General features: G+C 37.3%; 1 protein-coding gene across 1 annotated transcript in view; it reads right to left on the minus strand.

Moving 5' to 3' along the window:
• Nucleotides 1-1,989: 1,989 nt before the first annotated feature.
• Nucleotides 1,990-12,484, minus strand: part of CFAP77 (cilia and flagella associated protein 77) — a 203,265-nt gene continuing 192,770 nt past the window's right edge. The window contains exon 6 of the mRNA XM_044661317.1: nt 1,990-2,112. Within this exon, the coding sequence (XP_044517252.1) occupies nt 1,990-2,112 (123 nt within the window). The remainder of the gene's footprint in view (nt 2,113-12,484) is intronic.

Consider the following 12,484-nt stretch of genomic DNA (forward strand, 5'->3'; position numbering starts at 1 on the left):
GAGTTTGCCAGCATGGAACAGGTAAGATATCAGAGGGAGTGACCTCAATGAGCCAAAACTGCCATTTTCTCTTATGGCATCTACCCCCTGCACAAGGATCATTTGGCTTTTGGGAGTCACTTTAGTGTTTTTGAAGAATATGTTCATGGAAGGTAACATTTTCATTCTAGGATGAGCTTCTACTAATAAGTCCCGGACTTAGCTCTTCAGTTTAGTAACTCTAGAATGTGCTCTTTCAGAGTTAGGAGAGCCAGCCCAAGTGTCCCACCTGAAGTATTCATGGACTAATAGACTCCTAAAGTAAGAGTGGGAAGGAATCTTAGAGATCAGCTAAATAGGGTAATGCCTGGTGGTCTGTGGAGGCTAATCCAGCCATCATCTGAAGCCATGTGCTACAATGAACCTCAGAGCACTAGACTTGCTGGCTGAAGCCATAAGATCCAGCTATGTCTTCACTACTTACTAATCACTGGCAAATCATTTCTCTGAGGCTTAATTTCCTCATCTGTAAAGTGAGGATGATACTACTCACATTATTGACTGCAAAGGGTTTGTTGTGAGAAACAAATGAGATAATGGATGGAAAGCAGAGTGCTTTGTAGCCCTTAACTACCTGCTGCGTTGAGCAGTGGGTGAGACGGGGTAAAGAGTAGAGATACAAAGTTTAGATCAGAAGGGCAGGGGCTAATAGACTAGTGTGTAGTTAACTAGTGCCTTTTGACATTTTAATCAGAGTTGGAGGAGGGGAAGTGAGACAGTAGAGGCCCAACCATTTTGATCCAGCCAGTGATTCCCAAAGTGGGCACCACTGCCCCCTGGTGGGTGCTGCAGCGATCCTGGGAGGCGGTGATGGCCACAGGTGCATTTATCTTTCCTATTAATTGCTATTAAAATTTTAAAAAATTAATTTCCAGGGGCGCTAAGTAATATTTTTTCTGGAAAGAGGGTAGTAGGCCAAAAATGTTTGGGAACTACTGATCTAGACATTTGGAATATGTCTAGTTTGCTGAGAAAACTGCCTATGTGAAATTCCTGAATTTCCATTTGGTTCCATCATTAGTGTGGTAGGCACATTATTTGAGATATTCAAATATAGACATGAGAGAGGAATGGCAAATCAAGATATTTAATTAAAATACAGAACTCTGGAATCTCTATATATAAGCTCTGACAAAAAATACTGGAGAACGGGCAGAAGGGGGGCTTCCATAATGTAAAAAATGACCAAAGAGATCAGCCAGAACAATTACATATTGAGAACACATTTCTGTGGCCCTCTCTCTTCCTTAGAACTCTCTCTCTCTCTCTCTCTCTCTCTCTCTCTCTCTCTCTCTCTCTCTCTCTCTCTCTCTCTCTCTCTCTCTCTCTCTTTCTCTGATTCTAAATAATTAAATAATGTTAATATGGCTTGAGAGACTGAGAGATAATGCATCACTGGAGAACTGGAATAGTCCAGATCATAAAGGTTCCAATGACTTCATAGAAGGATCCATGGTGAACAGGAACTCCCATGCATGTGGTCATAAACCCAAAGAGGAGAATGAAGGTTCAGGAGAGGAAGCATGACAATATACTCCACAGGAAAGCCAATGTGTTTGTTGTTCATAGCCTTGAATGTTATAGGGCTGTGGGATCTAACCTTGGCATTGTTCCTTGGATGAATGCTTCGAAATTCAAGTTCTTCACATCAGAAGAGGATATGGGAATAGAGGATGGGCTAGACTATTCATTTAGAATGCTAAGTGAAGATGATTCTCCAGTTAGAAAGTGGGAAGGAGATACTACTGCATTTTGACTTAGAAAAAATAGGAAGTCATCAAATAACATTGGCTTGAAGGCTGATTCTGAAGTCCTTACAGAGGCAGAATCCCTATCAAATGACGCGGGGATTTTGTCTCAATAAGGGCAGAAAAGGGAGGCCCACCATTCTCTAATCTATCCAGGGAATTTCCTATCACACTAAAAGGGTTTCTAGTAAAAGTCAAGTTTCTAGGGATGGGTGTAGTTGCCCAGATGCAGGGTTCCTTGGCGTGTTGAGAATTCATCATAGTGGGCTTTGTATGCCAGATAGCGAGCTTTCTCATTCGGAAACGTGTTAAGATTGCAGCTCACCTGTAGAAATAAAAGGAAAATGGGTTGGCACAAATGATTAAAGGAACAACATCACCTCATCCTTAAAGACCTTCTCCTTGACCCCTACTATCCTGCTTTTTTAGGAGGAATAAGCATTTCTATATAGCACCTACTATGACTCAGACATTGTGCTAAGTATAGGAACAAATAGGATACAATGCAATGAAACTTCAAAAGAGTTGCCTTAGAAACAGACTGACAGATGAGCATTTCCTTTCCTTTGGCCCCATCTTTAAAATGTTTGCCCATCACTGCTCTAAGAAGTAGGTGCTGTTATTATCCCCATTGACAGATCAAGTGACTTACCCAGGTTACTCACACAAGCTGGTGTGAGGCTAGATTTGAACCCTAGAACAGACACCAAATGCCTTTGTGTTTGACATATAAAACTCACCACACAGAAACCTAATGCTTGTTCATCATGTGATTACATCTTCCTATCTTTTCTTTTCTTTTCCTTTCTGCTCTCCTCTGCTTATAACTTTTCTTCCTTTCCCCCTTTTTTCCTTCTTTTTATCTTCTCCTTCCCTTTCTTCTCTCCTTCTTTAATTCTTGTCTTTCTTTTTCTTATACATGCTTACCAACATCACATTTTTCCATTTAAAATTGTGAACTTTTAGAGATTAGGTGGCCCCTATTTCAGATGAAATGTAACACTAGAAATTGTAGCCTAAAGTAAACCATCTCAAAATGACTGCCCTTGTGCTGCTGCATTCATCTTCTCAGCATCATTTGTGAAAAGTGACAAATGACTGAGTAAAGCATCAAGAAGGAAAATATATATATATATATGAAATAGTGAAATGTGAAATGTTATAAATTGGAAGTTCCTATAAGTTTAATTTGTATTTTAAAATGTGTTAAAGTAGCTCCCCATGTAAGTAGTTGCTGATGGAACTAGAGTATCTAGCATGCTATGTTATTTTAGTCAAAATCCAAGAAAAAATGTACTCCTCTTTGGAAGGCAACATATAAGACAAATCCAAGGAAAGAAGTACAAGTCTTTTTGGTTAAAATTTTATGTAATCAATATTTGAGCCTTCCCATCTTTCTCAAAAAATGATGGGAAACATCTTTCCATCTGCTACCAACATCTCAGAAATATCTAACTCCAAATAAAAGAAAACTATCTAACAACTGTACAACCCTTCCCCCAAAAATGGTCTTTTCTGGCAAAGTAATACCTTCTTCAAAATTACTTAGGAAGGCAGAGGATAGGTGTATATGCCTGTACTCCTAGCTAATGGGGAGGAGCCTGAGGATGGAGAGCTCTGTTTATGTTGAGTTCTGTAGTTCTAAGCATAGTGGGCTGTCAAACACGAATATGGAGGGATCCTGGGAGTGGGAGACTACCACGGTGCCTAAGGAGGGGTAAAATGGGCCAAGATTTTTAGCAAAGGTCTTGAGTTAATTAGAATAGGATTGAACCTATGAATAGCTCCTAAACTTCCATCCTGGTAGAGTTTGAGAGACTCAGTATTAAAAAATAAATAAATAAGAACCTAAAACTACTTAGGAAGGGAATGGGGTGAGAAACCTTCAAGTTACTTTTGGTTTTGGAGGGAATAGCTAGAGAATTCCCTCCTCTGGAAAGATCAGGGTTCCCTGAGGTGTTTTTTCCTCATACAGTGTAAGCCAGGAGGAATTAGCCACCTGAGTGTCCCTAGAGGATTCAGTCAAGTTTATGGGTGTCTAAGGCATAGTCAGAAGAGAAGGAAAAAGTGAGAGGAAGAATAGAAAAGTAAAAATAACATGGAAAGAGGATTTAGAAAGGATATAAAATGCATAACAGAAAAAGGGCTGGGCTTGGAGCCAGAAGACCTTTGTTCAAGTCCTAATAACATAAGAGTTGTATGTCTTGGAAATCATTTGCCTTGCCAGGATTATCAAAACTAGCTATCCACCCACTAGGTCACAATGGCTGTCTCTCTAATGTTAGATGAGAATCATCATCATTATTATGATTAGTACGTGGAAATTATGATTAGTAAGTGGAAAGTAAGTAATTAAGTATTTAAGTTAGTAAGTAAGTATGATTAGTAAGTGGAAAGTAATCTTAGGAACTGTGAGGATATATAAAGGATGAGTCAGGCCCACTGAGGAAAGCAGCTATGCTTGCCTCAGATTGCTGGCAAGGTCCGATCTCTCCCACAAAGGCACTGCTGCTCCCAGCCAAAGGTCATCATTAAACCCTGAGTACCCCCTCACTCTGAAGAGCAAAGAAGTCTTTCTAATATCAAGACTGAAAGTACCAAACCTGCTGAAGTACATAGAATAGAATAGTTATCATTCTTTCTCAACTTCCTTACATTTGTAATAGCAACTATGGTAACATTCTTGTGTGAAGTCATTTTCATAAACATTATCCTGTGGGAAAGTAATACACCCCCCCCCAAGAATGTTGCAATGCTTAACATACTACTCTCTATAAAGTTTTTCTCTTTGTTATAAAAAATGGAGTTCATGGACCTCATGCCTCTCTGTCTGGCCCTTGCTTTTTTATCTCTTCATCTATCTGTAAAACTGTAGATCTACCTCTCTGTCTCTGTCTGTCTGTCTGTCTGTCTGTCTGTCTGTCTGTCTGTCTCTCTCTCTCTCTCTCTCTCTCTCTTTCCTAACCATTCCTTAATGATGGAACCCCGACATTCTTCTCACAGTGCCTGAGACACATGGTGCCCAAACAGGGTTCACCACCCACAACATGCCAAGGAAGGCTGCTCACCATCCCAACAACAGACTCTGGAGTTCTCGTTAAGTCATTATTTTAAAGGGACAGCACTAATCTCACTCTCACCAGATGTTAAAAACTAAGGGCAAAAAAGGGTTCTACGCAGAGATGAAAACATTTCATTTCAAGAAAGTTTGCAAGAAAACAGGAACAGAATTAATTTATCACAAAAACCAAGACATAAAAAGAATTTTGACAAAGCCTCAGGATAAATCACAAAGTAAGATAACAGAAGCGTTTTGTTTTCAAAAGGAAAACTCCGCTTCTTGCACTTGCAGCCAGATGAGAAATTTAAAATCCCAGTGCCTTAAAAAACCAGAATGGACAGAGACTAAAAGAACCAGTTTTAGCCAAAAGACACTCAAGGGCTTTTCAAATTACCAACAAAACAAAAAACAGCAAACAATCCAGAACAACACTGATTTTTAAAGCATGTTTACTCTACATTAAATGTCGTCTATGTTTAATTTAATCCTGTCATTTTCCTCCATCATTGTCTTGTCTTATGCACGCAAATGAAAAAATGGAGATTGAGTCTAAAAGAAATCTGGTGCTCCCTGCCTGGGATTCTCTGGTACATGGCAACATAAGGTAAACCTCTTAAACTTTAAGACTATACATAACTGATAAAAGATTTTTTAAAAAGGCTCTCCTCTTTCTTAGCTGGCCACTGAGGCAGGGAAAAAGGGTAGACTACAACGACAGAAGGGGAATTTGATCCCACAATCTGACTAGACTTTTACTTAGATTCAATTTTAAAGGTTAACATATATGACTGTGGAAAAACTGCTAATGATTCTGAAATGTACTTATGGTATTGCGAAGTAATTCAAGGTTGAAAAGTATTCATCAAGTTGTACAAAACTTCAGATAAGTTTGATTCTATTCAAAATTAAATGGTCTACTCTTTTTTTTCTTTAATAATTTTTATTTTTCAGAAAAGTTAACATGGTTACATGATTCATGCTCTTACTTTCCCCTTAACCCATCCCACTTTCCCCCCACCATAGCCAATGCGCATTTCCACTGGTTTTAACATGTCATTGATCAAGACCTATTTCCGAATTGTTGATAGTTGCATTGGTGTGGTAGTATCCCCAATCATGTCCGCCTTAAATGGTCTATTCTTACTAGGAACTGAAATCAGATTCGAATGTTTAGTCATTCCTAAGTTATTTGAGTCAACTGAAAGCTGGGAATATAATGTTTTCTCTAATTGTTATGAGTAACCAGCCTAATGGGTAAAAAAGATTTTACTTTGGGAAGCAACCTTCTGATAAGAACAGCTCTAGCAACTTGAGTAAATACAAGGTCTAATACAATAATTGAAAAATGCATGAGTTCAACACCAGCTTTCTGAAAGAAATTGCGATGTAATATGAAGAAAATTCTATATGACCAAAAATTTGAGTCTTTAAATGATAATTTGAAGATATTATTTTAATGTATGTACTAGCAAGCAACAAGAGTTTATGTATTCAAATGCAGTTTGTTAGAATACAATTTTGGGTAAACAGAAGTGGTATATGAATTTCTACTATAAAGACAATTCTTAAAGTGAATGGGATAAGAAAATATATAAAGATATGATATGATCACAAAAGCAACTCATAGAATATGAAAAAGGTATAGAGTAAGCATAGGAAAGACATACATTGACAATAAGACAAATATGTTGCACGGAAAATGTATAAAGTATCACAAGGAAAAAATAGGCAACATGAATCTGCCTCAAGGAGAGGTTTCGAAAAGAGTAAATATTTTGAGATAAAATTTAAAAGCAAATAGAAGTCGGTGAGAAATTGTTTATGAACAAGTATACAGTGATACCTTGGTTCTCATTGATAATCCCTCCAAAAACAATTGGTGAAATCCAAAACCAACCAAGGCAATTATTTCCATATGAATCAATGTAAATCCAATTAATTCATTCTAGACACTCCAAAATACATATCAAAAACACATTTTATAGATAATAAATAGTGTTTCATTTTAAAAACAATAAGAAATGAACATAAAAGACTAATATAAAGAATAAGTGAACATTTAACATGCCATTTACCTTTCTGAAGACTCTTCTTGGTGTATGGAAGAGGGGAGAGAGAGGTTATTGTTTAGAAGGGGAATCCCCCTCCATAAGGAATGGAGGTATCAAGGCATCATCTGGAAAGACTTTTGATAGAAGCTGGCATGTAGAAGAGTTGTTACCTTGATTATGTTCCTCTTTTCAGCTGAGATACTATGGGGGAATTTCTGTTTGACTGAGATGAGATACCTCACTCTCAGTGAGAGAACTCATTCATTTTGTATAGTCAAGTATATATTCTCCTCTGTATGCTTTAATCTGATTTTCCTTTGCTTATCTGTATGGATAAATGGATTGATTTGCTTTTCAATACTGTATTGGTCACACTGATCTGAAGAACAGATGGGTAGCCCTTTGTTTTTACAAAATTAGCATCCAGATCAAGTAGACACACCTAAGAAATCAGAGGCAACTAACAAAAATCTAGATAAATTTTTCTGGAAAAAATGCATAAAAATCTAAACAGACATCAAGGAAAACTGAGGTATTACTGTATATGAAAGTCATCTTATTTGAAAGGAGCTTTTCATTAGAATCCATTGAGAGAAACGCAATATGAAAGTTCTAAAATATGCAAGTTCAAAAAGAGAAGAAAGAGTTAAAAAGAGAAGGCTGTTAGCCAAGGATTTCTTTTTTTCCTTCCTCAGCAATATATAAACAAACTAAGAGATAAAGACATAATAAATTAGAAGACAGCTTTGACCTTCAAGGAGTTTAAAAAACCCTCCACAAATCCATTAACTCTTTCCTGACACACAGGAAGAGAAAAAGTACCTATGGGGGAAGCTGGGTGCTCAGTGGATTGAGAGCCAGACCTAGAGATGGGAGGACCTAGGTTCAAATTTGGCCTCAGATGCTTCCTAACTGTGTGATCCTGGGCAAGTCACTTAACTCTTATTGCCTAGCCCTTACTACTCTTCCACCTTAGAACCAATATATAGTATTTTCCAAGATGAAAGGTAAGGGTTTTAAAAAAAAAGTGCCTATAATCAATTTTCCTGAATTTAAAGAACCAAAATAATTTTTGTACAGACTAACTTACAGAGTAAAATGAGACATAGAGCAGGATGTGACAAAAAATGAAAGCAATGGATTACCTACTAATGAATTGTTTAAATGCATAGAGAAACAGAAATTGGTAAGGCGGCAAAAACTGGGGATCAGACTCTCCCCCTCCTTTCTCTCCCCTTTTCTTTACCCAGCCCACTTTGGTCACACAGTCACAGCTCCAGTTCACATGGTCACATCATGGCCATAGCACCACCTTGCCAACCCCCACCACACCAACGCCCGTCTGTAGCCTTTCTGTGCTTTTCTCCTACAGCCCCAACCCTTCTCTCAGTCTTACCAATAAAGAAGACACTGATGAACAAAGAGGAAGTTAATGATCACAAATCAAGGTATTTATTTATTAGAATAAGGATTCCACTATTGGCTTTATTACATGGAAATTCACATAAATTTAGAAATAACATACCTGTTATTTTAAGCAAGCAGGAATAAACTATTAAGGAATTTTTTAAAGAAGTAAACCTATCGCATCACAAACTAATTTTAATAAAAATTTAAAGAAGACAAAGTTTTTTAATGAACACAATAAGGCAAATATAAATGAGATATGGAATAAAAAATACAGAATTGACATTTACTATATAGAGAAGCTAAAGGAAAATACAGTTACTTGAAGCAGATCAGAAAAAGTAAGCAAAAAATAGGAAGGTTGTTTGAGATTATGGATAATATATGAATGAAATCAGAACACTAATAAGAACAAGTTTTTCTCTCAACTGTAAAGTGGGAATCACACCACTAGGATATTTTTTAAAGTAATAAGGGGGGGGGGGAAGATTAGATCCCCTCCAAAGACAATGTGATATTCACAGACAATTTTTAATCTTTGATGAGAACTATCTAAATGCTGCTATGAGGCATATTCATGATTTAAAAAGCAGTGAAGACTATGTTATATGGATGGACATTTTAACCAGTTAATGATAAGACCCCAATCTACTATGGAACAGAGGGGTCACATATTTTTTCAGAGATAGCTGAGAAGCTGGTGTGGTTGTCTCATCTTACAGAAAGACCAAGGAGACTCAAGCTGAGAGACCACCAGACAGCACAGACCAGTGAGCAAGAGGACAAGAAAAGCAGAGATGCCCATCTAGAATGAAACCAAAGTCTCAGCACCCAGACCTGTACACATGATACAGAGGATATGACACTAAAAATGGTATTTTTGACAATGGTTGCATTATTAAGCGTGCCAGAGATACAAGCATTGGGCTTACCCACCACCTTGGGTGAGACCACTGACATATTTTGACAATATTAAGACTGATAATTCTTTACTACCATGACAAGTATAAGTTAATACATTGTATAATGGCATGACTACTATGATACATAGGCTCTAGACACCAAGACCTCTAGTCATTCAGCTGCACAGAAATAGGTGCCAAAGCCTTATTTAAAGCTGCAGTCTAAGGCAAAAAGGGTCAGTGATAGAACTGGACATGGAAAATGGCGAATGATTTATAACTTTTCTGTTAGAAGGTATGAGTAGTCTTTGCTGCCATACTCCATTCTATAGCTACTGAAGAGATATTAAGGAATTCTTGGAGCATAGCACTCCAGTAACATTTCAATGGACATACAAGATATAAATGCAGTCACACTCTATTGAAGATAGTAAGGTTCTTAATGCAAACCCAAAAGCAATAGCAGATTCAATACTCAATGTTTTTAAGTCTCAATTTTTTGGAAAACAGTCTCAGATTCTAGCACATATTCTTGTTTTGTTATATGTAATTTTATGTATTATTGTATGTATTGTAAATATCCGTATATGTATAATTTATTTCTTTCTCTCTTACTATTTATTGTACTCACTATTTACAATGTTGAGACTTTAGTGCATGAAATACAGCTTTTTTAAAAAATAAAAGTAAAAAGGGGGTTATGTGAGGACATATAAAGGACAAGTCAGGCCCACTCAGGAAAGAAGCCATGCTTGCCTGAGATTGCTGGCAAGGTCCCAATCTTTCCCACAAAGGCACTGCTGCTCCCAGCCAAAGGTCATCATTAAACCCTGAGTCCCTCCTCACTCTGAAGAGCAAAGAAGTCTTTCTAATATCAAGACTGAAAGTACCAAACCTGCCTAAGTACATAGAATAGAATAGTTATCATTCTTTCTCAATTTCCATGTCTGTAATAGCAACTGTGGTAACGTTCTTGTGTGAAGTCATTTTCATAAACATTATCCTGTGGGAAAGTAACATCCCCCCAGGAATGTTGTAGTGCTTAACATTCTACTCTCTACAAAAGTCTTTCTCTTTATCATAATAAATGGAGTTCATAGACCTCATGCCTCTCTGTCTGGCCCTTGCTTTTTTATCTCTTCATCTATCTGTAGATCTGTAGATCTACCTATCCATCTACCTCTCTCTTTTTCCCTCTCTCTTTCCTAACCCTTCCTCAATGATGGAACCCTGGCACTCCTCTCATAGTGCCCCCAACAGGAACTACTCAGGGAAACTCATGGTCAAATCACACTATAAAATGGTCCCTTCCTGCCCTTCCTTTGCCAATTAACCAGCCCCAATCAGTAAGCATTTATTAAGTACTAACTATGTGCCAGGCAGTGTGCTGAGCACTGATGATACAAAGAAAAAGCTAAAACAGTCCACAACCTCAAAGAAAAGGGAGAAAGCCCTATTTGTACAAAAATACTTATAGCAGCTCTTTTTGTGGTGGCAAAGAATTGAAAACTGAGGAGATGCCCATCGATTGGGAGATGGATGAACAAGTTGTGGTATATGATTATGATAGAATACTACTTATTGTTCTATAAGAAATACGAAGCTGGATCGGTATAAGAAAAACCTGGGAAGACTTATATAAGCTGATGCAAATTGAAGTGAACAGACCCAGGAACATATTATACACACTAACAGCAATATTGTTAGGATGATCAACTGTGAAACACTTGGCTACTCTGATCAAGAAAATGATCCAAGATAATTCCAAAACCTCATGATTAAAAAAACTACTACCCAACTTCAGAGAGAAAACTGATGAACTCTGAGTACAACCTGAAGCATAATTTTTTCACTTTCTATTTTTCTTGCAATAAAACTAATATGAAAATGTTTTGCACAGTTTCACTCATATAATTGATATCATATTACCTGCCTTCTCAGTGGTTGAGGGAGGAGGTAGAAGGGAGAGAATTTGGAACTTGAAAATTAAGAAGAAAAGAATGGCAAAATAAGTAAATAATAAATTTTTAAATTTTATTTTTAAAGACAATAATGAAAAATGCTTTCTTCCTCCAGAGAGAACCCATGAACTCTGAGGGATGTTTGAAACATACTCTTCTTTATTGATTTTTCATGGGGTTTTAGTGTGTTTCTTCCTTTGCAACATGGCAAAGTTTTGCATGACTTCATATGTATGATTAATATATTGTTTGCCTTCTCAAGGGATAGGGGAAGGAGAGGGAGTGAATTTGGAAATCAAAATGAATGTTAAAAATGTTAACATTTAATTGGGAAATATTTAATGAAATAAATAAAATATATTTAAAAAACAACCCCTACTCTGAAGGAGTTTATATTCTATTAAGGGAGAATATGTGAAATGGGGCTTAAAGAAATAGTCTGAGATGAAAATGGCTATGGGCACAAAAGGGGAGAGGCCTCCCTATTTTGTCTTGATATTGATAGGAAGAAGAAGGGAGTTTACATGACTCTCTTTTGTCCTTCTGATTACTATCACTAAGGAGCTTCATCTACAACCTGTCTTCTTAAAGGAACCCATTGGCTAGAGAAGACCCTTGAATTTTACAGAACACATAACTTGCTCCTCCCTCAACATGGCCATTAATTATACAGCTATTACTCAGCAGTCAGGCAGTGTGAACATATGTAACAGATCATTAGTAAACTGATTTGGATATTAGTACTCAATCATCCACAGCCATTCATTGAAGAAAACTGAAGCTCTGATGATATTCCAGTCATCGTCACATATTTCCTTAAGAGCTAAGAGAGGGAATGTGGCACAATAGAAAGAGAATAAACTTGGAGCAATGAGACTTGGTTCAAATGTGTGGCCCTGAGCAAATAACTCATTTCACCTCTCTGATTCTCAGTTTCTTCATCTATAAAATGGAAACAATAAGATTCATACCACCTGCCTTAGAGCATTGTGGGGAAGTAAGCATTGTGAAAGTCTTGAAGAGCTTTGGTAATGGGAATTGCTAGTTACTATGTTCTGAGCTTGTTGGGGATACAAAGATGAATGCAAAAATGGTCCCTGGCCCTCACGGAATTCATGGGGAGGCATGAAAAGTCAAATAACAGTACAGACGATTTCTCAGCAAATCCTTTGTAGGTACACTGTCCTAACAACAAATGCTATGAATTCAAAAGAGGGAGGAGAGAGACAGAGAGAGAGAGAGAGAAGAGAGAGAGAGAGAGAGAGAGAAGAGAGAGAGAGAGAGAGAGAGAGAGAGAGAGAGAGAGAGAGAGAGA

The sequence above is a fragment of the Gracilinanus agilis genome, chromosome 2 (assembly GCF_016433145.1).
Source record: "Gracilinanus agilis isolate LMUSP501 chromosome 2, AgileGrace, whole genome shotgun sequence".
Lineage (NCBI taxonomy): Eukaryota > Metazoa > Chordata > Mammalia > Didelphimorphia > Didelphidae > Gracilinanus > Gracilinanus agilis.